Source organism: Cydia splendana, chromosome 3 (genome assembly GCF_910591565.1).
Source record: "Cydia splendana chromosome 3, ilCydSple1.2, whole genome shotgun sequence".
Taxonomy (NCBI): Eukaryota; Metazoa; Arthropoda; class Insecta; order Lepidoptera; family Tortricidae; genus Cydia; species Cydia splendana.
This window is the reverse complement of record NC_085962.1, coordinates 8213957-8241471: the sequence shown is the minus strand read 5'-3', so window position 1 is coordinate 8241471 and position 27515 is coordinate 8213957. Positions and strand designations below refer to the sequence as shown.

Genomic DNA, 27515 nt, shown 5'->3' with positions numbered 1-27515 from the left:
CAAAACTCGTTTAGTGATTGGTACAACAATGAACATAAACACAACAAGTCTATCTACTAAATACCAGTAAACTTTGTAATGTCGCTATAGTAACAACTGAATTGTTATTTTAAATGGGGTAATGTTATTCCCGCGAACTCGTTTTTTAGATATTACAAAACTATGTAAGTGAGACATTTACTAAAATCATAACTTGAAATCACAGATGCTTTTTTCCAAAAATCACAAACTTTACTAGTAAAAATCGGAGAATTTTAGTAGTAATAAAAATGGATTGTAACAAATACTGAACTTTGTTTAATGCTCCATTTACTAAAGTCTGTTTGCTGAAATTAGATTTAGTATTACTGAGCTGTTTGTAGAAATAAATAAATTTTACAGAAATAGTGAAACTTCCATGATTACTACTAAAACTTCATTTTTTCCCCCAGTACAGAACTGTTTATTAATTCCTGGTGGTGATTTTTCTCTCAGTGTACCTATAGTTTTGAAGAAAGTACCTTTTGTTTGCAGAAGATTTTAGGTCTATCAATAACAAATAGCAAAAGAGTGAAATAATAAATAGAATCAAGCATTACTTTGCGTAAATCCATATTAATTAAAACAAAAACATTACTTTGCTAATCTGCGAAATAATGACGTGTTAGTCAATCAGTGCTAACCAGTGATACTTACTTGCGTATTTTTACATGCAATTGATTTTCCCCCCTTCCATCGCAAAATTAATTACGCAAGTAAATAAAACAAACCGCCACCAAGAGTACAACTCGATACGTGTTTCGCCTCTACGAGACAGGACAAGTTACTGTTGTGATTTCGTTATTCCCCCCAGAATGAGGAGCTTTTCGAACGAGCCAAATTTAATCCAAAACTAACGAAAAAAATCCACACCAAAATAAAAATCAGCCGAAATTATGAAACTACTGTAACTAAATAAAATTAAAATTTTCATGAATACGAACAAAAAACTCTTGTTTAATGAAAATAATTTAATAAAGGAATGACTAAGTATAATATACATTTATTGCTAAAAATATCACACTCAACGCGTCCGTATAGGTAATTGTTTATATTTATAACACTTGTAGGCACGGGAATTAAGTAGGCATGTAATTTATTAAATCATATATGTACATATATGAAGAATTAATTGCAAAGAGGAACTTCTCATTCAATATTCGGCTATCTAAACCTGTTGAATAAGCACATTTTAATTGTAGTATTATAAATTGACACAGCGGCTATGATTGTCCAAACGAATGTCACCACAGAAAGTATGATACCTAAAATGAATATGTATAGATTTAAATCGTTTTCCATGTCCGTGCACAAACATACAGACACAAAGAATGTAACTAATAACACGGCGGATACTGTTTCCAAGGTGCTTCGTAGTTTTGGCCATTTTCGGACTCCAACGAAGTCTTGTACGGCGCCCTCCCAACATGAGCTTATGGCGCCAAAACCCAGACCGGCCACCACGCAGCCGATCGAAAACATGTCATGGCTGACTGAAGCCGCCAAAACTGTGAAAGACAAACAGGAAACTAGTAAAAAATTACCTACTTAAAAATTCGAAATAATTATCTAAATGTCTAAAGTAAAGGAGCCCCCAGATTACCAATTCGCCGGACGATATCAGCCTGTCAGTGGTTCGGAACTGTCACCTTTTGCGATTAACGGACAGGTTGATATCGTCAGGTGAAAAGCAAAACTCACTAATTACTACCACAAGTTAATAGCCATAGTGAACCATACTAATACCTAAATAAGGTTGATTTTTGTTTAAAATAACCTAAAACATTTAATCCTTAAATTAGACATAAAAATAAAAAACCTTAAAAATAATTCAAATAAAACTTAACCTACACTAAGCTTAAAATAACTCACCCTGCATCGTACCTGGCTCAAAGGACCAGGTTTTAGTAATTAGTGAGTTTTGCTTGTCACCTGACGATATCGTCCGGCGAAATGGTAGGTAATCTGTGGGCCCCTCAATAAAGAGAAGTACCTAATATACGTACCAAAACATGCAAGAGTAGATATAATAAGCCCGAGCACTGCGACATATTTGAAATTCCTTTTAGGCGTTTCGGTGAGCCATGGCGTACTCAATAGGAAACAAAGCCAAGTAAACCCATGGAGAGACATCAAAAAATTTGACTCTGTCATAGTGATCTTCGGACGAACATGGGAGGCGACCATTGGCAGAAGCACTAGTGATATCGCTAACAAACTTAAATGAGAAAAGCTAAGAAGTAGGGCAGGATAAAATCTCCAAGAGCATAGTGACCTCGTCAAAGGTTTTATGAAAGTGTCATGGATACTGTACAACGTGAATTGCAGTTTCCTGCGTACTCTGTACATTCTGTACGAGGGCATCCAAAGCCTTCTTCGTATTCTAGCGTACGCAGATTCACAACGGAAACTGAATGATTTCATTATTTTTTCCCTTTGTATATCTGTAATAGGTGAAACATTGTCGTACGTCACTTCTATTTCCGAATATTCTCTACTTTTCTCGTATTCCCGGTCACTTTCAGAATCTCTTCTGCCTTGTCTCGTTATATAATCGTCTAAATTATCGCTTATTGTACTCAGTCTCGTTATGGCTGCAGTATATCTCTTATTATTCTTATTTATATCAGTTTCTTTAATATTACTATGATCATCTTCGTCTTCTTCGCTCTCTTCAGTTTCTTCTAGAATGTCGGGCAGAATGTTGATCCCAAAGACATTCCTTCTCGTGTCTTCTGGACTATTAGGCGGTGTTATGGTGGTCGTAGTGTACGACTCGCCGGCATCAATCCTCATCACCTCCCCCCGATGCAAGTTGTCGTCAGACGGACTTTTCCAGCACTTTTTGCCCATGTCGTGTAATTGCATTTCGTTTGAGTAACATTCATTTTCGATTTCATTGCTGTAGATTGCATACGTTTTTGAGAGATCACTGTACCTAGAGAATGAGACAGGTCTTGTAGCAGTAGGATTTACTTTGAGTAGCATAACAGCTGGCAAAGTTTGGAGCATTATTCCGCCGAGAAGTATGTGTGCGTACGAGTATCCATAGTTATCGATCAAGGCGGTTATAATGTGAGGAAAGAGCGACTGCCCGATTGCCTGCCCTGCGAGACACAATCCACGAACGATTCCAAGATGCGAGTCGTAGGTGTCAAATACAACGGCATCTATTTGTGCCGATATTAGTGATGAGCCGAGGCCTGAAACAAAAATCAATTCCATAAAATTAATCTTTGATTCTCCTGTCTAAGACAATTTCATGTATAAATCCCTCATATTTGCTCTTTACCTCCTGCGACACCGTAAACGAAGGGCACGACATACATCGGTACGAATCCGCAGGCCACCAGTCCGGCCACGTTCAGCAGAAGTCCCGCCGTTGCCATCGCGCGGTACCCCAGCGGCCCGCCCCACGAATCTGCTGCTTCGCGGCACCAGCATTCTGGAAATTATAAACATCAAACATCATCAACATCAAACATCAACATTTATTCAGCAAATAGGCCACAAGGGCACTTTTACACGTCATCATTGAATTTACATACAAGCAAAAATAATAAAATAACAATACATCCACATTTTTATAAAATAAAACTAACAATTCAAACTAATGTATTACAATTACTTAGAGATGTATATGGTCTCTTAATGTCGAATTACATAAAAAACCTATAATACTAATATAAAAAAAATACAGACAAAAACACAAAAAAAATCTGATGTATATAAGAGTCAAAATCCTGTATAATTATAACACATTCATTGAAAGAAAAGAAACATACGAGGTCAGAATGAGGCGTCTCACTGTAATTAATTAATAAAAATAAAGTTACTAATTATAATAGCTCGTGTTAGCTTAAACAGACCAGTCTCCACAAACAGTACCCGTTCACGAGTATGACGTGTATCTCAGCCATCGCCTCCCTCAACCTTCATTCGGGAAAGTGGCGACCCGATCAAGGACGCCACCGTAAGCAAAGACTTTTAAGCGAGCATGACATGTTCAAACTACCGCCTACATTAATATTAAAATAGTAATAACATGTAGCTGTAAGACACAGCATTTTGTGCTCGTATGTTACATAAAAAGACAGTATAGACAGACAGACAGATCATAAGTAATGATCAGCTAGTCCTCTTTTGCACAAGCTAAAAAAAAGCAATAACAATTGATACCTGACACTCGGCGCGATTCGGGAAATAAATTAGAGATTCGAGAGATTCGCCGACTGACAATTTCCTGTCCATTTCTAGGTCGATAAGAAACGACGGTACCTATCTATATCTAGTTGGAGCAGCAATGTACGGCGAATTGTCACTGTGACAATTCACACCGTAGTGAAACAGGGGCCTGAATACCGTGTATCTAGTGGTTAAAGACCCGACAGTAAACAACTATTTACAGTCACCTGCGATAATATTGTTACTCTTCGAAGGCCGCAAAAATATGTGACACGCTTTTGTGGCTCTACAAATAGATAGTGTCAGATATTTTTGCGGCCTTCGTTGTGTAACATATTATTGCAGGTGACTGTACATTACCCAATCAAAGCCTGAAAGTCGTGAATAAGGGACGGCTATACGACCTCCCCGTGGAAAATAAATCTAAATGGTACTATACCTATAAGATCTTACTTATTTTTAATATACGTAGAAAGATATGTTTAAGGTTTAATTGAAAGATTTATGTGTTTTATACGTACATGTAATTGCAATATACTCTCCTAGGGTAACATGTTGTAAACCAACATGAGAGCAATAAAGATATTCTATTCTAAGTTTGGCGACTCGCTCTCGCTTGTTAGCGGAGCATAGGCAATAGGCACTATAGGCAGAGGGGATAAGTATAGTTTTTCTATTCTACTGTTACTAACAAAATTGTTTTAGCAGGCTATACAAGGTGCTCACGAGGAATGCGAAATATTTTAACCACGCATTTCCGAGGTCAAAAGAAGGAAAAAATGTAATATGAGTTTAGGTCAATTTCGCATAAAAAAAAAACAATTTTAAGCTTGGTTATTTTTTTAAATTTTTTGAACGTATTTGTACATAAAAAGTAAATGTTATTGGTAAACTTGTCACTTAAAATGTATTTTTACTTTTTTTTTTTGTAAAACTTAGTTTTTACAAAGTGTATCACTTTTCGACATCTATCAATAAGGATATTAAAATTTAGACTACGTCCCATTGTAGCAACATCGCCATCAAAAAGGCGCTTTGCACTACGTAACAATAAAAACTTGTTTTTTTTTTTAATTGGTATTAACTCTGAAACTAGGCGAATTTCAAAAAAGTTTATAGGACATTTTTGTCTCTAAATATGATCAGGATTACGCTGTTAAAATTATTCGGTTTCCTCATGTTACACCGTGTATATAACAACTTACGCGTTAAGCCGTATGTGAGGATATGTGTAATAGGGGTAGAGAGCCCGAGCCACGTCGGCACGCCCAACTGCACCGCGTGCAGCAGCACCACTCCGTACGACAGCACCAAGTTCGGCAAGCACACCTGGACACAATATATGTACTAAGTTACGTACTCCTATATACCTATGGCGATATACTGTAGTGGATTGTTAGCCAAGGGATAAAAGGCACCCATTTCTCACGAGATATTTTGGTCAATAGGTACCGTAAAATCAGGTAACTATAGTCCTTAAGTACAACTATGGTCCAGTTTTTAACGTTGATTCTTAACGAGCCTTTATGATTTGTACTCGTTACATTGATTTTGGAGCTTAGATACACTAACGCTCTTTCTATATTGTATATGTACCTATACTCAGCTTAATTTGAAAAATACTTATAGGTACATATCGTCGGGTGACAAGCAAAAATCACTAACTAACACCATTGAAATTATTGGACAATAAACCGTGTTACAAGTGTAATAAAGTGCATTGTTACTTTAATTTTTTGATAGTACTTAGTGGCTTTTGCTTGTCACCCGACGATATTTTACTGGAACTTGAATTTGGAGTTTGGACCATAATTAATAGTTGTAAGGACTTAAAGTTACCGATTTTACGGTACCTACATAGTTCGCGAGTTCTGACATTGTGCATGACATATGGTATTACATCCTTATAAGGCATCATTAGACTGTAGTTTCAAGCAAAAAGGCTATTTTTCAAAGGCTATCCTGCAATTCCTGCAGCAGGATAGCCTTTCCATACCTAAAACGCCTTTATTACGCTTTCATGTGATATTGTGCCTGTCACGGCCGGCCGTCTTTTAAGTTCAATTTTACGGCGTTGTATGACTTATATGGAGAGTGTCAATCTTGTCTCTGCTCTCTGAAGATAGGATATCAACTATATCACACTGATTGTTCAGTGGAAACGTTGTTGAACGATAATTACCGATCAATCAATGCGGCGAGCTGTTATCAGAAGCAATCTAAAGTGAAGAAAGAAGCTTTGGAATCGATTGTCACGTTTGCAAACCTAATAGATAAGTATTAGCCTATTACGTGTAGCGGTATTTTTACATAATCTCAAAATCGTATCAGATGCAGACATATTTTATTACATGACATTATCCTCCAAAACAATTATATATCTCGACTAACAGGAAGACAGTCAAGTTATTTCTAAAGCGCATTTAAGTACTTAAAAGTCCACGGCAAGCTCGGCCGAATTTCACCTTCCCAATCTTCCCATACAAACGGAGTTTCGTTATCATTTTAAAACTACGTGTTGAATCTTAATGAAACTTTGCACATAGGTTAGTACAATGACGTGAGGTATATCTAGTCCTGTAATTTAAAGGGATTTTTATTTATTTAGATTAATTATAATGTTTTACTCGCAGTGGACTTTCTTATAGTGTATTACTTATACATATAATTTCTTTATTAGTGCATACAAACTTAATATACATAACTAGGAAAAAAAATCATAATTAAATAACTAACCTACAAAACTTAAAAACTAAATCTAAAAATAAATAAATAATTACAAAATATCCCCCTGCGGAATGGTGCCGTAGATACTGGCAGCATTTCCTCGCTGTATCGCAATACTTATTCTTTGTGCGAGGAAGCTGCCAGATCTACGGTCACCAGTGGCGTCAGCTATCCTTTTTGAAAGATCCTTTAAAAGGGTAGACGCGTTCGGACCCCACGGGCCAAGGGTCTCGACACCAAAAGGTACGAAATCGTATTCGGGGCCGAGACCCCTATATTTGGACTTTTTTAATTTTTCGGCCGCCTCTGCTGCCGCGCCGGCTGTTGCAGTAGTACCGTGGAGATGAGACGGGGCTAGGGTGTCCACACAGGTCGCGTCCCACACCAGCACCCGACCCATCTTCCACGGAATTAGTGACATTCCGTCCGGGCTCTTACCATCGTCTCTTACAATACCAGGAGGCTCGAGAAGAGCCGGTACGTTGACGCTGGTAAGAGACCGGCGGAGAATATCGTTAAGCGCGGCGTGTCTAGAGAAGCGGCCGGCGCTCCTTTGGCAGGAGAGCCCGTGGTGTCCGAAGGCGTCGACGTCAGTGCCGCAGGGGCACCTATGTGGAGCACAGACCCGGACGCCGAGTCCTGTAATTAGTTTATATAGGTCTAGGTTATAAAACAAACTGAATAGAAATATTTGTTTAACTCTGGTAGGTATCTGAAGTTACATAAACTAATTACAGGACTAGATATACCTTATCCTATTATTGTAAGTACAAAGTTTCAGACCAGTCTAGCTAGTCGTTTTAAAATGAGAACGTAACATGTTTGTATGGAAGACCGAGCTTGCTGGGGACTCTTTAACTTGCAAGAAAATACAATGTCTAACTATGTCAATACAATACTTTGTAGATATATATTATGTCAATGTTTGTAGCTTTGCATTCCGACTTGTGATATGATAAACATTGACTAAGATAGGTATAAGTAGATAATTATGTCATCTCACGAAGGCAAAAGGGATGTGATGAAATATGACTAAAATACTACGAGTTTAGGGTCATCTCCGTACACATGAAGTACAAACAGCAACACTTAACTGTCTAACGGTGGACCTTATGCCTTATGTAATAAGGTTTACGAACTGTCAGTTAATACTGTGGGCGATAGTACATGAACTATAGTAGTTTATCAAGACATGATGTTAGATAGAGTGGCGTCACGGTCATTGTGATAAAACGATAGCTTTATTTCAAACATTTTGCATTATGACTGTATGTAGGTACCTTTATACCTACGCAAGTTTTTGCGCAATACCTATTATCAAAACTACGTATCGCAACAACTGATTAATCATTTCCTTCCGAACGGTCTCTTGAGAACAAAGCCTTATAAAATGTAGGTACCTAGGTATAATAATACGCAAAACTGTTATTTGCAAATATGTGTCAGATAAAGAAATAGCTCCTTTGTTATTGTATTAACTAGGTATCTCGGTGTCTCCCCAGTGATCTAGATGTCATTGCGCTAGTTTCCGTCCCTAGATAGTCACTTGACAGAGTAACAAATAATATATTTTAATTTAAGTACCTATAAGTACTTACTTTTAATTCGCTACTTGCGAAATATCAGTTTTATGTACATATCTAGATCTATTGTTTAGACATTAGTGATTGCAATAAGTCCAAATTTGTGCTGTAAGGTAGGTTTATTATTCAGATCTGTCAAGTGGACGAAATGTAGAGACGGAAGGAAACGAGCGCAATTACCCTAATTGCGCACGGGACCCAGTCTTTGTTAATCTGAAGCCTAACCGCGAAAAACTAAATTCGAAATTTCTATTTTAAGTATATGCCTCTCAATATGAAATAGTTAAATTGCAGTAGGCCACAGAGTAGTAAAGTTTGCAAAATACATACGTTTAACAGCACAACGGAAAACAGAAGTGACCAGCGCCAAACTGAGTCCTGAGATCTTGCTTCAATTTCCATCTAGCTATTCCTCTTGCATCTTCATAACACTCTTTGACGTCATAATGGTATCACAATCACTATTATGTATTAAGGAATTTAATTAATGTACCTATATTGCAGACAGCATTTTGACGTATTGACAGGACACTAGCCCTGTTATCGGAAAGCCGAACATGTACTTACGTAGTTTCTTAGTTATCTTATCTTGAAACTGGAACTCGATGTTACTTCGATTTGCGTGTTCATTTGTTTTTGTTATGGGCTACTTAGTCAGGGCCGTCTTAAATTACTATGCTGGGGCACATAAGAATTTGGGGCCCTTTTGGAAAGTAAAGAAAGTGAAGTAAACTAACATTTTTCTACTATGATATTCTATTTATTATGGGTAATCAAATATACTGAAGTTACTGTCTGTCCTTCGGGGCCCCCTGACAATACCTAGTTATGCCATAGAAACCTCTTCTATGGTGCGGTTGGATATATTGAAAGACGTCTCCTAAATCAATTCATGAGAATTACATAAAAATGTTCTCATTAGTCCATATTATAACGACCTAATTAACTCATAGATTTCCTTATCTTAGCTCTTTCACAGTTGCATCCAGAGAGGAGCTCCGGTCCCGTTTTGGTAACCTAATCGCAATAATTAGCGCAGGTAGAATCTGTGCGGAAAGAGAAGAGTCATAGAATGTATTGGTTCCCTTATATTCCACGACTCTTCTCTTTCCGCAGACTCATAGTTTTTACCCAAGGAACTGCCATCTGACCCATAAAAAGGTAAATATTGGAAAAAGCCAGTGAATGCTAATGAGAATAAAAGCGAAAAGCTTAACGCAGATTGCAAATTCTAAATTAGATGGGCCATTATTTTATTTTATGCCTGTCAAACAACTTTGTCAGTAGAAAAAGGTGCGAAATTCAAATTTTCTATGAGACGATAACTTTCAGCGCCATTTTTTTAAATTTTCCGCCTTTTTTTACTGACGGAAATGACTTGACAGACTATACAAATGTACTTTAGTATTCGACCCAAGGCCTATTGACTTCCTTGGAATGACGTGACCCTTCATAATTGTACATGTGTGCTCCGTTCCTAGAGCAAGATTGCCAGTAATTACCATAAAAATATTTTACTACAGCAACATTGCTAGAACTGGCTTTGTCTATACGATTTCTAGGAACAAATCCAATTAATTTTATCAAATATATTTAGATTCGTAATTCAAAGTCATATGTAAAGTATTATTTATTTTAAATATTATCTATTTCAGTTTGTCTTTGTCTATGTTCATAAAATCTATGAAGGGTAGACGTGCCTCTACCCTCCTTGATAAAATTAAAAAAAAATCTTTGTCAATAGGCCTCTTTGATAGGCCTTGATTTGGGTCTGGCCGGTAAGAACATAGACAAGACAAAAGTCTGTAATGTCAATGCTGTCATTTAAGTCATTTAACGCAAAAATATCAATTTTCATATAAAACAATGTATTCACTTGAAATATTATATTTATTTACCTATTAATTTTAAAAATATAAACTATTCATATGTACGAGCAACATATCTAAATGCGTCTTCGCACAGACTTAGTTAGATTTAAACCGTTGTCTCCCTTCCTTCCTTGCTGTATGTATCCGGCAATGGCGACTTCATCAACAATTCTTATCCGGATTATGGAAAGCCCTAATGTGTGTGTGGAAACCGTAGTAGTAAACCAGAAACAGCGATAATTTCAAGGTAAGAAATATATTAATCTTTAAATAAAAATGAGCGTGCTAATTACCAAATTCAAATATAATAATTTAATCTTACTATCCCCGTAATTCCCGCGGACGCTATATCGCGTCCGAAATTATAATCAAAATTCAACATAGATGTAAAACCTCACATTGTTTAAGCTGGTAAATTTAGACCCTAGGAATTAGCGACGTTAGTAATTAGGAAGATAGATTATATTGTTTAATTTGTGACTATTTTGTTTTAGAAAGTGAATCAGCAGATGGCTTGAGCGTGAGATAATAATATAATCCTGGGCCGTCATATGATTTCTTGGAAAAAGCTCAGAAGGGCACGTATCTGCCGCATATCCAATCCAAACTAGTTTCCCGGTGACCAAGAACGCTGCGCGGAGCTGTGAAGCAGAAAATGTCCGATAACCGGATAGATGTAATAACAACTTGTAACCATTTGCCATATCAGTGTATGTATTCATATGTATTATGAAAATATTTATATCTTAATATTACGTAACTTTTTGTTACCTTTTATATTTCACGAATTTCTGAATATAGTACCTAATCATTATCTTTTAACGTATTTTTTTACTTATTTGTGAAATGCTAATTTAAGAGCCCAACAACGTGCACACTAGCGCCACTGCTAAATAATCGTGATTATTTAAATTTCACGACAGGTATTTAAAAAAGGGGCCGCTACGGACTGTATTGTGTATTTAGGTACCTTTTGAATACATCAAACTAGATTTTATGTTGCTGGATTCGTCGATCTATGAGCTCAAAACAAAAACGGCCGTTTTAACTTTGGACGGGTAGATTGACGAATCCAGTAACATAAAAACTAGTTTAATGTATTCAGCAGTGGCGCTAGTGTGCACGTTGATGGGCTCTTAAAAACCTGACCCCAACAAAAAAGAAAAAAATACAAAAAGAAATTCCCTCTCTGGGATTCGAACCCAGGACCATTAGCTTCCTGAACTGGAGTACTGCCAATACCCGCTAGGCTAAACGGGCTGTCAATTCTAATTGCAATGGTATCCTACCAGAGCGCTAGTAGTATAAACGAACTTTTGAAAGGGACATTTTTTTGTATGGAGTTATCGTTCTTCTCCTAGTGAGTATTATATTCTTTGATTCGACCCCTTGATTCGGAACACAGACATATAAGAAAAATACATCTTATGTCAATGTCATCTGTCACCCTTACTCTAACATTTAATTAATGTTTTGGATTGAGATTATCTAGATTTACCTTATTACTGCTGTTATAATTTATAATAACTAATTAAAGGTGGATTACGTGACTATTCGCCACGTTTACATGTATACAACTGCAGACAGTTAACTAGTAACTAATAAGCAGTTAACAGTATTAATAAGATTCAATAAAAATAAATGCATTATGGTCAATGATGAAGTATTACAAGAGTATTCTAGCTCAGTTATACGACTAAAAAAGCAGTGTATGGACGCTGGCATGAGCGAAGATGAATTCCGGCGATTATATTTTGAATCCCTCGACTCTCTGGATAACCGAAGTCCTAGAACTTTGGTTACGCATACGCATGGACGTCACAGGACAAAGTATCGAATAGTACTCATTGGCTTGTTTTTAACTATTTGTGTCGTCTATAATTTTAAGTCTATTAACAGCTCAGTTGTTTGTAATCTACAAGAATATATCTACCCTGGCTTGAGGCTTCTGAGGCGGATATCAATTCCGTTCATATCCTTATTCCCTGGACTTACTGGTAAGCTTGTAGTCTCACTCCGTGTTGTTGAGCCATTTAGCCATTTAGGGTTCTAGCTAAATTGGACAATCCGTAGTGCAAGTTGAACAACCAATTTAGCTATGACCCTACATGAGAAACTTGTCCTTTTTTACATGTAACAAATGTAAAATATTTACTTTTCGTAGATTTATACCATGAAACATGTTTGATACAAAATCCATTCTTCATGGTTGTGGATATGGACTGCTGGCCGTGCAGCAGTGTTTCCAATATCAGAGAAATATATGATCCTAAATTAATCACCAATCAACAGCATACTGCTCCATTTATTTATGAGGTAGGTAAGTAATAAATATTAAGCCTTACTAAGCTAGTAATTTTCTTATTAATTAATTGAAATTAAACCTGTTTTTTTAGACTGACCAGCAACTTGTAAGATTAGAAGAACTCATAGAGTTATACAATAGGAATGAGGAAGTATTTAACAAGGAAGTGCCAAAAATATTAGTCAACAACAAATATTACTCAAAACTGAATGAGATATTTCATGAACCACAAGTACTGGAGGACAAAAATCTCTTAATTTGGTAAGTTTTAAATTGTAGAGTCATTTTATTTTATTTTTTAAATAAATATTATAGGACAATTTTACACAGATCAATTACTTATTTAGATTTTGTGAATTACTTTTAAATTTTGTATAATGTTTTGTTAATATTGATGTTTCAGGAAATTAAATACAATGAGTGTTGCTAGAATACTACGACAAATCATTCCTAGGCCCAAAGTAGTACCTAAGTTTGGACAGAGCACTGAGAGATTTCTAGTCATAGACAATAGTCAAGGACAGTTTGCAGTGCCTGACACAGAGTGCAATTTCTCATTCCTCATGGTGCTAAGTGGCAGCAGGACAGTCAAATTGAAACCAGCCGAGGAGTGCAAACATCAGTGCCGATCACTGAAAGTAGAGTTGAAGGAAACATATTTATGTAAGAAGTAATGATATATATGTTAATATTTCGCTACTGAAATTTAATAAAAATTACTAATTAGCACAATTTGTATATGCAAACCAATGTTTCAAATAGTTGGTGACTTGTTGGTGACAGTCAAAATGGCCAAATATATCACATACCCTTATTCCTCTGGTAACAAAGGGGTGTTGTTATAGATTTGGCTACTTTGGCTGACACTATCTGTATGAATCTGACTACAAAAAAATTCAAAGGAATCTACCTTCTGCTTAGCTTTAAACTTGAGATTTACATTGTTTTAGTACAGACAGACAATACCACCCCATTGGTGTCTTTTTTTACTTATTTTATGTTTTTTTTCTCATTACAGTGTGGTACAATTGGTGGTATTGGCGACCGGTGGTGCAGTCATCACTATCCAACAGCACTCTGATAGCCCATGTGGGATCATACTGTTAAATAAATAAATCATTATAAGAAAGTCCATTTATTAACATTTATAAATTAAACCAGCCATCCTAAATAAATTATTTAAAAATATTTACCGTTTAGGAAGTAACATTCAACCAGGAATGTGCAAAAAACAATTGCTAAACTGTACTATTAAAAAAACTAATGGTATGTCACTAAGTTCCATTGAAATCAACAAACCACAATTCATCCCATCTTTGTTATAATCACATTTCTATAAAGTTTATTCAAACTTTTCTCGTAGACGATTCTTGAGTAGCACTGGAATAAGTGATACTAGAGCAAATACACTCAGGACAGTGATGGAGGTCCAAGACCAGGCATCACTTGTGGATGTGAGGGTGTGGAGAGTCTGCCCAGCTTGAATTGCTACAAAAGACGGAGGAGCAACACCTGAAAGAACAAAAAGATACTTAATAGCAATGTCTGTTTGGGGCCTTTTAACCTTTTCGCTGCCATTGACTTGATAGAAAGTCGGTACATTTCGTGCCCCACACGCCACGCCTTGATATGTTATACGGATTGTCTAGTCGTGCAATTTTTGACATGGCGTTCATGACACGTTATTATTTCATTGACGTGGCGGCGAAAAGGTTAATATAGAAGTATACTAGTGTTTTATACCAATATGAATGCCCATACATTGCCCTAAGAGTCCTAAGACCCAGTAGGCCTGGGCCTAGGGCAGCCAGATATTAGGTTTGGCAGACTATATGATGGGTGCTGAAGGGGCGGCGAGTACTTACTACAAGGCCTGGGGCCTAGGGCGGCCAAGACTAGGGTTGCCAACCGTACTATATTATATAGTATTGTACTATATTTTGGCTCTCTGTACTATATACTTTTGAAAAAATATATAGTACGCTAAAATACTACATTAAAATAATATATAAGATTAAACGTATATTACACTCATGTTTAGTATTTTATCTAAAAGTACTATATTTTTTTTGATGCCTTATTCTGGAAAATACTATATTCCACCAAAAAAAAGTTGGCAACCCTAGCCAAGACTGCAAATCCACCACTGATTCTGAGTAAAACTAACCCTAAACTTTCTTGAAATACACATTTTTCTTGACACATAAACTCTCAATATTTTGTAAAAACAATTTGAGCATTTCTCTAACACTAGTGCTTGTATAAAATTAAACTCACCAATAAATGTTCCTACAGCAAATGGCACTAGAGGCACGCCTATAACGGGTGCTGTCATATTGATGAACCAGTTGGGTAAGAAGGGTGTCACCCTCAAAAATATTATGTAGTTGAGCAGATTGTTTTTGTGCTTTTCAACAGCTTTTGCCCATTGCGCAGCTCTCTCTGGAAAGAACTTCTTCACCAGCTTTTTCCCGAGAAGATTGGACAGGAAGAAGCAGAGGCTGGCTCCAATTGCAGAGCAGCAGCACACCATGACTAGAGCCAGGTAGAATGGGAACAGGAACCCGGACAGAATACTGAGGAATATGGACCCAGGTATTGCAAAAGTTTGCAAGCTGTAATCTGTTATTAAGGATTTTATAATTGGTTATATAATAGACAAGGATAATGTAAGTATATTTATACAATAAGCAGTGATTGACGACTTTCACCCCGAGGGCAACCAAATTGCCAATCACTGCTCATAAAAATGTATCATCCATTTTTGTGCGTAGTGATTGGCAATTTGGTTGCCACTCGGGGGAAATGTAAGTAAGGCACATTGCTAAGCACACCATTAAAGGTAAATTGCTGCAATATTCACAACAGACTAAACACAAGAGTTGTGAGAAAAATAATTTAAAACCAAGCTTAATAATGAAAATGATAAAAACTAGATTTGGTAATAATATTGAATAATGCCTAAGGTGAATAGTATTCTTTAAAAGGATACAATATGTAAATTAGAAAAACACCGCTCATTACTTCGTAGAAGTACTTGTCCTTGTAGCGATCCAACACCAATCCGAGCTGCTTGGCATCATCAAGGTCCCATGGCAATTTTAGATGCTGTCTTTCTTCTCTGGAATACAAATAAAAAACTTATTATCTGTAATTCTAATAATACACAAAAATTTGTTGTATGTGTACTTACAAAATTTTAAAATGTGTAAAATTTTTAAAGAAATTATGTATAATTTCAATGTAAACTCACTTTTCTAAATCCGGAAATTGTCTATATAGAAGTCCCAAAGCCAACAGTGAAGAGGTAAAAATTATCAAGACTAAAATTAAAGCTTTAGATGTAGATATATCACTTGTACCAGGAGTGTGCGTGCCAGGAACGGAATCTGCAAAAGATGTGAAATTTTACACTGTCCAGAATTACAAGATCCAAACGTAAATATATTTTTTAATGGGGAAGTTGGAAATCAGAATAGGACTGGGTACTTGGAATAGGTAGGCGGTAGACGTAGGTATTGGGTATTTCTGCTCGTAGGATAGAAGGACGATCCCCATTGGACGTAGAGGAAACCTTTGGGTCTTGCATAGGTAATTCACCTCGTCGTCTAATTCTCCTATGGGTTATATTATTATCCATGTTTTCTAGCCTTCACTATAAGTATTCTAAGGAACTGTAATAAATAATAATTAAATATGACGCTAAAATACTGTTGTATAAAACAAGAAAATTGCTTCTTCTGTTAAATTTATCAATGTGATTGAAAGTATTGAATTGAAACTGAAACAAATTTATTTAGTGTTTAGTGGTCATGTCATGACACTGACACACACACTGACAGATGACAGTCTGATGCATGACGGTCAGTTTTTTTTTCCTTGCCTTTGGCGCTTTCGCACATTCAGCCAAAACAGAGTCGTTCCACAAATTATGTTTAGAATAAACTAAAATATTCTACGGACGCTGAGCACGAATATAATTGTGCCGTTCTCGAGAACAACACGAATAATTGTGCCGTTCTCGAGAACAGCACGAATAAATTCATACATTGATCCGACTATTCTATTTTAAAAGTTTTCTATTCTTTATATCCTGCTACCCCAAGGTTGTCTGGAAGAGATCGCTTACAGCGATAAGACCGCCTGTTGCTACCTTTATTTACACTGTAAATCTGTTTTTGTATTTTTTTCTTTGTGGTGCAATAAAGTGTATTTACTTACTTACTTATTCTCTATAGCACGGGCATGACACATCGTTGGGCTGAGGCTGGCTCAGGCGATCGAGACAAAGGGTGAATCATTGACAGTTAGAATAAAGCGAAGACCTTCTATCGCGTTTGGCACAAAGGTCTTCTTTCGAAGCTGCCATCCTACGGGTTTTCCAGCAAATTATGCGATTGGATCAGCAGCTTTCTTGCAGACAGAAGCATAAATGTCGTAGTTGACGGTAAATGCTCTGACTCTTGACTTCATGTCTATAAATGCTGGTGTCCCTCAAGGTTGTGTGCTATCGCCCACGCTCTTCTTCCTCCATATCAGTGATAGATATGCTGCAAATCAGTGGCATTCACTGTTATGCTGATGATAGGACAGGTGATGCCTCCTACACCGGCCGCGCCAATATTTCCCAGGAAAACGTCATTGAGAGCCGAATCAAACTCGTATCTTAGACTTATCTTAGACGTAGTTTAGACTTCTCTAAAAGAAGTCTCAGAATGGGATCGACTGAGAGTGTTTCAAGGAATCGTTCGGATTATTCCCTGCTACCTCTTTCCACCAGCGCTATACGCGACAACATTTCCATCTTCACAGATGTTTGGTAGTCCTCAACTTTGCGTTTCTCCAGAAACTTCCTGCCTAGAACAGCTAAACTATGGAATGATCTGTCGCTTGCGGTTTTTCCGGACCGAAAAGACCTTCAAACCTTCAAGAAAAGAGCGTATATTCCCATCTTAAATTCCGGCAACGCACTAACAGCCATTACGGAACCCTAAACTGAGTACCTATGGCCTGACATGCTCTTGGCCAGTTCTTATTTATTTATTCAAAACAGCATTCACAAAAGGTCACTTATGAGAGTTATGAGTTAGCGTGGCCGTCGTCGTGCATTCGGGGACTACGGTCCGCGACAGGAGGGATAAGTTAATAGTCTGAGATACGACTGCAATTTCTACACCCATTTTTAGGGTACCGTACCCAAAGGGTAAAACGGGACCCTATTACTAAGACTTTGCTGTCCGTCCGTCCGTCCGTTCGTCCGTCCGTCCGTCCGTCCGTCCGTCTGTCTGTCACCAGGCTGTATCTCACGAACCGTGATAGCTAGACAGTTGAAATTTTCACAGATGATGTATTTCTGTTGCCGCTATAACAACAAATACTAAAAACAGAATAAAATAAAGATTTAAATGGGGCTCCCATACAACAAACGTGATTTTTGACCAAAGTTAAGCAACGTCGGGCGTGGTCAGTACTTGGATGGGTGACCGTTTTTTTTTCCATTATGGTACGGAACCCTTCGTGCGCGAGTCCGACTCGCACTTGCCCGGTTTTTTTAAATGATATACTTAGGAGGCAAACGAGCAGACGGATCATCTGATGGTAAGCGATTACCGCCGCCCATGGAACCCCACAACACCAGAAGGATTGCAAGTGCGTTGCCGGCTTTTAAGATGGGAGTACCTCAATGTAGGTAGAGGGAGACTATTAGGCGATTTGAATCATTTTTTTACCGTGCTCCAACATCATAATTGTAACGATACCAGACACATGCGTGCCAAAAAATAAATATTTTGATTTGACTCTATAGTCGATTTTCACGGTTATAGCCCAGATGGGTAGAGACATTTGCAGTACTGTCTCGGGCTATAAACAGTTATGAATGAGAGCCGCGTCGCGCCCCGACTCCCCGGCCGCCACTCGCGCCGGCAGACCCAGCCAGACCGTGTTCCGCAGCCGCCCGCACCATGCGTGCTCTTTCCCACACTCATTTAAACTAAACAAATGCACTAGAGTTTTTTTTTACGAAACGCGCAACGCAAGAAATATTTATAAACGAACAACGAACTATGTTACAGAGTGCATATTATGGATAGATGTGAAATGAAAGTGCTCAAAGTGAACTTTCTAATTTAAGTTTAAGCTAGTGAAATGTGGTCCTTGGTGTACACTTGGTGGTATACATGAGTATAAGCGATAAGGTAAATATTTTGAAAAAAGTTCGTTGCTCACAGATATCTTTATACGGCGCCGGTCAACTATGTCACAGCAAGTTTCTTCTAAAAGGGGATTCCAATGAAAACTTGCCTCATAAAAAAATATTTAGGTAGGACACAGATGGCTAGCCGCAACAGCCGAATTAAGGTGTTTTAATTATAAGATCAATCAAAATAAGAATATAAAAAATCATCTACCTATCCATGACATCAAAAAAATTTGATTTAGTGATGAAGGTAACCATAATATATTACCTAATTAAAGGTTCCTGCTTTTTGCAGTTCACCTTACATACATTCGTAGCTAAGCTAAATACAAAGCTCCTGGGTCGGTAATTCGGTAATTTTTAGGTACCTAATAAAACCAGCCACAGTAAAAATCACCAGTTTCAGGAATTTCAAAGTGTCGTCTCGTCAATATTAATTTAACAGAAATGTTAGTTTAATTTTAATAAAGGTACCTACTAGAAAAATCTAACCTTGTACGAGTCGTATCTAAATATCTATGCACTCCGCGGACCGCGGTTTGCTAACCCCTACCCTGCACTGTATTATTAGGCCTAACTGACGCTGACGACGACTTTCGAGCGCAAGAACTCTAAGTATACCTACAGCACAGTAATAGGCATGAGCGTATACAAACGGAGCCTATGAACGTTTAGCATATACATATAAAGTAATACCTACCTATATACATATAACACAATCACAGCATTCACAACTGCTTTCCTATTCTCCCCTGACTCCCCTCCGTTATCAGTGGCTCGTGTCCGCAGACCAAACAAAAAAAAGTATCAAACCAACACACTCTCACTTCTCTTTTTATCATCCAGGTAATGCAAGGAGAGCTACAGAAAGTGTTGCTAGTTGCGACGCTAGCACTCGGGTCTGTAGTGGGCGAGAGCGTGTGCAAGCACCGGCACACCTGGTGGGACCGCCAGCGGCAGGCGTGCGTGCCCTGCACGCCCTGCGACCGCGCCAGGAACCTCGTCATCCGCTACCCCTGCGAGGTGTACCGTGACACCGTCTGCCAGACTTTACACATTCTAGACAATGATACCCAGGACAGTGAAAGTGATTATGAATATTATGATTCGGACGTGGAAGTGAGTGACAGTGAGCCGTGGGACCTGCAGACGTCGACGTTGGCTCTAGCCGTGAGCGGGTGTGTCGTGTTCTTTGTGGTGGTGCTGTCATTGTGGCTGTATCATGCGAAACAGATGAGGATCATCAAACGAGCACTTGAGTCAGGTGAGGAATCCTATTTGTTATATTTATTGTGTTAAACAATCGTACAACGATAAGCGAAACTATAGTGTGGGGATGGGACTGGGACTGATGGGACTGGGCCCCCAGCAAGTTGAGCCGATGTCTTTAAGATCGCAGGTAACTTTAGTCATGTGGCTGATGAGATGGCGAAGAATGAGACGTTGTGTTATGTTTGTGTGAGATAGCTATCTAGCAGGCCACGTCTCGTGATGTCTCTTTTTCATCATCTGATGCACACACACGTAGCACAGTTATTTAACTGTGCCAATAAATAAATGAAAGTACTATATATTATTTAAACTACAAATCCAAACAAAACTTTTTTCAAGCTGTCACGTAGGTCGTAGCGGACTTTCTCTGTTATTCCCAACATTTCTACCGCCATCGCCATTCCATTCCAGTTTAATTTGACCCCGAGGTCCGTACAATTATACGCCGTAGCACATAATCAATAATAGTACTATCGTACAGAAACGGACACTTCCTACAAAACCGAAGTTTGACAGCGATTCAGTTCAGGGACGAATCATGCTGTACGTCCCTTTCGGCTATTTAGGGTTGTCAAAATTCAAGTCATTGTCTTATCTGTGGTCGTGCATGCAAAGGGACGTCAAGTTGTGCCAACCCTAATAATTGCTCGGAGCAATGCTGAGCCGAACGGAGCCGAAAATGCCCGAAAGGAGGAGTGTCTCCCCACTGGCCGTAAGTAGTAGGCGTAGTAGCTATTCTGAGGCGGTGCGGTAGGTAAGCGTTGTGAATACGGCCCTTCTCAAGTTTTATTTATTCAGGACGATGATCACGCGACCTCCGCGTCTTGCCTTATTATTATCCGAACTGACGGTGAGCGTGGAATACCAACATATCGTGCTCACGATGTTATCTTTTGAAAAGGACACGCTTGTAGTACTGAGAATCTGATAAGACCTTTAAAAGTAAGTATAGGTACTCTGTCAGGTAGGTACATACCTACCTAGCACGGTACCTATTAAACGAGGCATTCTAGTAATGTATCTTTTACTATAAGTGTATTAAGAGGAAAAGGGACCACCGCTTCTCCATACAAAAGTAGTCATCATTATATCCTCTCTGGATATTTAACATTACCAACAGTAAATATTTTTACAGAGTTTAATGAATAGGTATTATAGACCGGGAGATAGTGACACATTTTACTGGGTCATTTGTACCAGTATGGCGGTTCGTCAGGGGTCTAAGCATGTAATGAAGGAAAGAAAATGCTATGACCATAGCGCTGGTACCGGCGGCCCAATCGCGTGGGCGTTAGTCGAACGTGTCGGATAAAATACGAGTGTCGAACGATTTGTACCACAAAAATCCTCGTATTATTCGATAGTCCATAAAAAAGAAGTAGGCGGTAGCGTAATGCCATACTTCTCCGGTGTGACTTACAGCCCGCCATACTGAGGCGAACACGTTAATTAAAAAAAAACAATTCAACCATTTGTACCAAGCTAATTTTTGCACAGGTGATCATCGTCGAGCAGCCATTCATGGACATCACCATGCCATACTTTTCGGATGGTTCCAAATGCCCGCCATACCGCCGCAAGGAAGTTAATTTTTTTTTTTTTGCTAAACGATTTGTACCAGTATTGCATTTAAATTTTTGGAGAGTATTTGATAAAATGTGACCGTTATTATAATTGCCATACTTATAGTAGGGGGAAAAAGTGCTGCCATACTTGAAAAACTTATTTAATCGACACGTTTCAAAAATACGACTATACAATACGTAAAATAATTTTTTACAGCATGGCATCATCATATTCTGTTTGATTGGATACAATTATACCTAAAAATAAATTATTCCGGATTATAACTACGGGGCGGACGACTGTGAGACTTAAGCCAAGACTTAAAAAAAAAAAAAATTGACGATTTGTACCAGTATGGCATTTGGATTTTTGGAAATTATATGATGCAATGTGACCATTATTATATTTGCCATACTTCTAATAGGGGGAGAAAGGGGCACCATACTTGAAATAAAAAAAAAATATTGTACACATTTGCCACCTCCTACAGGTATGGCATTATGAAATTTCCATTTATGATCACACAGAAAGTCTTGAAAAAAAATTACAAGGTGGTACAAATCGTTTAGCAATAAAAAAAAAATTAACTCCTTTGCGGCGGTATGGCGGCCATTTGGAACCATCCGAAAAGTATGGCATGGTGATGTCCATGAATGGCTGCTCGACGATGATCACCTGTGCAAAAATTAGCTTGGTACAAATGGTTGAATTGTTTTTTTTTTAATTAACGTGTTCGCCTCAGTATGGCGGGCTGTAAGTCACACCGGAGAAGTATGGCATTACGCTACCGCCTACTTCTTTTTTATGGACTATCGAATAATACGAGGATTTTTGTGGTACAAATCGTTCGACACTCGTATTTTATCCGACACGTTCGACTAACGCCCACGCGATTGGGCCGCCGGTACCAGCGCTATGGTCATAGCATTTTCTTTCCTTCATTACATGCTTAGACCCCTGACGAACCGCCATACTGGTACAAATGACCCAGTAAAATGTGTCACTATCTCCCGGTCTATTAACCTTGGGCACAAAAATCATGGCCGAAACCGAACCTTCGGCCAAAACTAGAGTAAAACCGAACCTTCGGTTTCAGTTTCGGCAAAAAATCCGGTTTCGATTGGACACTAATATTTACTCATTATTATTAGCCCACTTCTATGAAATATAAAGTTTAAATAACACTTACACCGTCTAGGCTATCAAAATAGCTGCCAACTTATTAGCTTGGTCTAACTTTAGCTGTTGAGCGGCGGTCAACTATACCTATATATTTTGTTTTGTTTTTGTGTTTGATTGCGGTATTTAAACTTAATTGTTAGAATTTTTTTTTTGTTAGCCTGATTAAGTGTCCCACTGCTGGGCAAAGGCCTCCCCTTGCTCCCTCCACTCAACCCTGTCTTTTGTAGTTTCCCGCCAATCCAGACAAAATACGTCCAAGTCGTCCCGCCATCTTCTTTTCGGTCTGCCTGCACTCCGGCTAGCACCATCTATGGTGTTCCGTGGGTATTGTTAGAATATCTTAAGAAAACATAAATAAATAAGTGATGAAGAAGGATTTACCTAGAATTTTCAGGTTCGGGTTGTCTAATAATATGTTCTCACTTCTGAGGTGAAAATTTGTATGTACAACACGAGATCAAAGTTATTTACATCTCGTGCGCGTCTGAGTCCCTTTCTACGCTCAATATTCTAAATTAGATTCACTATTATATAATTTTTCGCTTGCACGGGACTCAAAACAAGCACTCGAAGAAATATCAAACTCTTGCTGTACAAATAACTTACATATTATGTAGGAAAATACGACACACCTACAACAAAATCGCAAAACGAACCGTCAAAAAATTTAATGTACCCATGCGCCTAAATGTAAGATCCAAAGAGTACCTAGTATGGTAGGTAGGTAGTAGGTATACCTATAAGGCCCACTTGCACCATTTCACTAACCCGGGGTTAACCGGTTAAACCTGGAGTTGCCTTGGTTACCCATACAATATGACACTAGGTTAACGGTTTAACCGCTTAACCCCAGGTTAGTGGGATAGTGCAAGTGGGCCTAAGACAAGTATTATTTCTGCTTTGCATCAAAAATTGAAAAATCGCCAAAAATAACCTAACCTAAGTATTAGGTCCTTACCTATGAAATTGGCGTTTTTGTTCATAGATATAAGTCTGATCCTAGTTTTTTTTTTTTTACAAAAGTACATACACAATTACAATAAAACTACAATATGATTTCGCCAAACTGCTTGACAGCAATTAATTGTTATTTTTTATTGTTAAGTGTTCAGAATTAAGCCTTGAAAATAGGTCTTTTCATGTGCTATCGGTTCGAGTATTAAAATTACTTATATTTTTCTAATGGTACCAATTTTCAAGAAATGGAGATATTGAAAACATACCTTAAAGGTGTCAAAAATTACTGGAAAAATTTTGTTTGGTTTGAATTAGCCATCAATAGTAGATTGTTAACCAAGGGTTGAAAGGCACCCATTTCTGTCGAGGTAGTTTGGCGCTCGAACGCAGTGAGAGCGCCAATAGTCCGAGACGGAAATGGTGCCTTTCACCCGAGTTAAACACTCTACTTTTCATATCGAATGCGAGGAAACCAAACAAGACAAGGCAATTTCGGAAAATCAGCAATTGAAGTACCTAATAGACCTACGGCCATGATTTTTTTCATTAGGACTTACTTGCAATCGGAGACTTTACAAGTGTAAAGATTAATAACCCCTAGCGAAAATCATTTAGATTGCAATATTTACGAAAATACACATTTTTTAACAAACTGCAGTAATTTTAAAATGGTTTGTACATTATAGTATGAAAATCAGCGGGATTGCCTCTTACTTTTTAATTTTATACTTTTTCGTTCTAAAAGCCGCAACAGGCTACCGGACCGCACCGCGACCTTGGTGCACCGCACCACGTAATAACATAATAAAAGTATTTTAAATATTAAATAACTATTTCATTAATAATATAACAAAATTTTTATCTTGTATTTTATTTTATTTTCATGAATATAGTGCTAAATAACTTTAAAACCCAATTTAATATCGTACAAAGGTTTAACTGTGGCTGTATAAGATTTTGCCTTTGCTAATTTACGCAAGTGTAAGGTTTAAAAAAATATTTTTGGTGTATTCCTGTTGGTTCCCGCCTTACGAAATCGAGTAAATAGAATTCAACGAAAGAAACAAGAAAAAATTGTTTTTAACAATTTACTTACATCATTTTTTATAAAAAAAGGATCAACGTGGGATTAGTAAAATTAAACAGTTACCAATTGTTCCAAGCGAGGAAATAAAGACACTATTTTTCCATTTTGTTTCCACCCAGTTGTTCGTGGGACGGGGACGCAGAGGAGTACACTACTTTTCTGCGCTAGAGCATAAACGTATCACTTTCTGCGCACCTTTTAGAACAACAACGACCCACTTTCAGAGCATGAGATATGAAAAAAAATATCCGCAAAATTAATTGTATGGAAATTCGTGTTTCGTTGAAATTCTCCGAACAAAACGCCAATTTCATAGGTAATGACCTAATAATAAGTACCCTACTGCAAACCAGGGATGTGCGAACATTATTTTCAACATCCGCATCTGCATCCGCATAAAATCCATGCGGAGCTTATGCGGATGCGGATGTCGAACAAGTCGGTACAGGAACGTCTTAGCGGCGGCGTAATAGTGCTAGGTAATTTCGTCATTACCTATAACGAAATCGTCTAGATCCAAAAAAGTCGGCCAAGTTACTGTTTATTAAATATAAGGTGCGTTGCTTGCTCAAATACTAAACGTTTAATTTTTTTTAATAAAAAAATACTAAAAATGTAATATTTGACGTTTTCTAAGTACCTAATCTTGACATCCGCATCCGCATCCGCGGATGTGAGCTTTTAAATATCCGCATCCGCTTCCGCGGATGTCAAAAAATCTGCATCCGCAACGTCCCTGGCGTCCCTGCTGCAAAGTGCAAACACGACCAGCTCAACCTATTTGTTTACTTTCCAGACTTTTAGGGTTCCGTACCCGAAGGGTAAAAACGGGACCCTATTACTAAGACTCCTATGTCCGTCTGTCTGTCTGTCCGTCCGTGTGTATGTCTGTCACCAGGCTGTATCTCATGAACCGTGATAGCTATATAGACAGTTGAAATTTTCACAGATGATGTATTTCTGTTGCCGCTATAACAACAAATACTAAAAACATACCTAATAAAATAATTATTTTAGTGCCCTCCATGTTTGCGTAATGTCTAAAATCTGTATATCTGTGCATCTCTAGCACCTACTCGTACAGTAGATAGGTACTTACCTATACCTATCTAAACTCATTGAACTGCCAGAAAAGCGTTGAAAGATACAAGCAACACCACCTAAGGTGGAAGTTTGATTTTAAACATTAATTTCATCGCGGTCCATAAGCGAAGTCATAAATCTAGTCCACAGACGCCACCAGAACGCCAAGGTGCGGGACTCACAACGTCTGCCATGAACCAGATAACCAGTTTAAGTTACAGTAGCTGCGGATCTCGTGCTCGGGCCGAACTTCAGAAGTTTCAATTTTGTTGCAGGCGGCGAGTAGGGTAACTTGTTGATCAATGAAACACTAAAAGTTCAAGCCTTTCTATCTCTGGTGTTTTTAAAGTTATGAGTGTGACATTTCGTATGAAGATAAACAATTTCGTTGGCTATCATATGGCATTCTTGGTTTCTACTTAGCTGTAACAGTTCCTGTGTTATAAGCCTTTTTTTGAAAAAAATGAGTTTTGATTCATTGTGTACTTGTGCATGTTTTCAATGAAACACTCTGATTTTTACAGTGAAACAAATGTAATAATTATAGTCTACCATGAAACATCGTTAATAAACATTGAAACGGTGTAATAAATAAGTGACATTAATACATATATGCTTTCACTCAATTAATGAGAAAGGAAAGGAGAAAATAGTGGTAGGCTGAAATTAGTTATTTAAAAGGTTTCCGACATATGGAATCATTATAAGATTGCTGAAATATCTAAAAGCGAAAGACTTGTTTCATTGTACACACACCTGAGTTTCATTGTGAATCGAAAATCTGGTCGGCAGGTACGGCATGCTGCGAAAAAGGCGCCTTTTATGTCCACGGAGCATGATTGCCAACTAGGTAGACGCGGGAGGGTTTTGAGCATCTCCATGCTTGATTTCATACACTTTCTTGCAACATAGTGTTTATACACGACTGTTTCAATGTAAGACATGTGTCCTTAACCTTACCATCAATGAAACATTCAACATATAAGCCATCCTATCTCAGCCATTCCTAAAGTTAAGTATCTTATATTTTGTCATATGATAGACAAATTATTACCAATTTTCATGGTATTTTAGTTTCACAAAATTAGCACATAGGTTTTAATTATTTAAAAAAATAATGAGTTTGTTTCATTGTGTGCTGGTACTGGTGTTCAGTGAACATCATGTTTCATTGTATACTACATAAAAATGTTTCATTGTGAGACTAGGGGGTGTTTTTTTAATCAATTAATAAAAACTGCACCAAAGAGTGAAAGAAATTTAAAAATATTTAGCTCCAAATAAACTTTAATACACATAGAACATACTCGAGTCTATATCTTGGTAAAAGATTGCGAAACTTAAATGAAAAAAAATACTTTTGTTGCACGAATTCACAATAATGCTCGTAGCAGCGTGCTCATTCTCCGAGGCGCGCTTGTTAGATAAATGAATATTTTTTAATAAATATTAAATATATTAAAAACTCAAAATTTGATAG

At 37.7% G+C, this 27515-nt stretch overlaps 4 protein-coding genes across 5 annotated transcripts in view; 2 read left to right on the top strand and 2 right to left on the bottom strand.

The window, feature by feature from the left end:
- Nucleotides 1–1084: 1084 nt before the first annotated feature.
- On the bottom strand, nt 1085–9109 carry LOC134806475 (uncharacterized). The gene is made up of 5 exons (XM_063779745.1): nt 8844–9109; nt 5409–5532; nt 3311–3463; nt 2025–3221; nt 1085–1526 (listed from the first exon to the last, which is right to left on the bottom strand). The coding sequence occupies exons 1-5, from the start codon at nt 8913–8915 to the stop codon at nt 1183–1185; spliced, it is 1890 nt and encodes a 629-aa protein (XP_063635815.1). The 5' UTR covers nt 8916–9109; the 3' UTR covers nt 1085–1182.
- Nucleotides 9110–11845: 2736 nt separating this feature from the next.
- LOC134806473 (uncharacterized) lies at nt 11846–13808 on the top strand. The gene is made up of 5 exons (XM_063779741.1): nt 11846–12381; nt 12549–12700; nt 12781–12950; nt 13093–13352; nt 13708–13808. Exons 1-5 carry the CDS (start codon nt 12033–12035, stop codon nt 13794–13796), a joined length of 1020 nt encoding a protein of 339 aa, XP_063635811.1. The 5' UTR covers nt 11846–12032; the 3' UTR covers nt 13797–13808.
- Nucleotides 13809–16499, bottom strand: LOC134806474 (transmembrane protein 41 homolog). Of its 2 annotated transcripts, none has more exons than XM_063779742.1 (5): nt 16179–16499; nt 15943–16078; nt 15682–15810; nt 14967–15304; nt 13809–14201 (listed from the first exon to the last, which is right to left on the bottom strand). In XM_063779742.1, exons 1-5 carry the CDS (start codon nt 16327–16329, stop codon nt 14032–14034), a joined length of 924 nt encoding a protein of 307 aa, XP_063635812.1. In that variant the 5' UTR covers nt 16330–16499; the 3' UTR covers nt 13809–14031. The 2 variants fall into 2 exon arrangements, with proteins under 2 accessions (XP_063635812.1, XP_063635813.1); XM_063779743.1 differs by having other exon boundaries at nt 16290–16496.
- A 2144-nt stretch (nt 16500–18643) lies between these two features.
- The window catches only part of LOC134806515 (tumor necrosis factor receptor superfamily member wengen), a 30199-nt gene continuing 21327 nt past the window's right edge, over nt 18644–27515 (top strand). The window contains exons 1-2 of the mRNA XM_063779814.1: nt 18644–18886; nt 19735–20152. Of these exons, the coding sequence (XP_063635884.1) occupies nt 18869–18886; nt 19735–20152 (436 nt within the window). The 5' untranslated portion in view covers nt 18644–18868. The remainder of the gene's footprint in view (nt 18887–19734; nt 20153–27515) is intronic.

Coding starts and splice junctions, on each gene's coding strand:
- LOC134806474 (XM_063779742.1), bottom strand. CDS start 16,329: ATGGATAATAATATAACCCATAGGAGAATTAGACGACGAGGTGAATTA. Junction 16,079..16,178: donor CTACCGCCTACCTATTCCAA/GTACCCAGTCCT, acceptor CATCTTTTGCAG/ATTCCGTTCCTGGCACGCAC. Junction 15,305..15,681: donor GTTTTTCTAATTTACATATT/GTATCCTTTTAA, acceptor AACAGATTACAG/CTTGCAAACTTTTGCAATAC.
- LOC134806475 (XM_063779745.1), bottom strand. CDS start 8,915: ATGGAAATTGAAGCAAGATCTCAGGACTCAGTTTGGCGCTGGTCACTT. Junction 3,464..5,408: donor CCTCACATACGGCTTAACGC/GTAAGTTGTTAT, acceptor TATAATTTCCAG/AATGCTGGTGCCGCGAAGCA. Junction 3,222..3,310: donor CGTTTACGGTGTCGCAGGAG/GTAAAGAGCAAA, acceptor TTTTTGTTTCAG/GCCTCGGCTCATCACTAATA.
- LOC134806473 (XM_063779741.1), top strand. CDS start 12,033: ATGGTCAATGATGAAGTATTACAAGAGTATTCTAGCTCAGTTATACGA. Junction 12,701..12,780: donor CTGCTCCATTTATTTATGAG/GTAGGTAAGTAA, acceptor CTGTTTTTTTAG/ACTGACCAGCAACTTGTAAG. Junction 13,353..13,707: donor GTTGAAGGAAACATATTTAT/GTAAGAAGTAAT, acceptor TTCTCATTACAG/TGTGGTACAATTGGTGGTAT.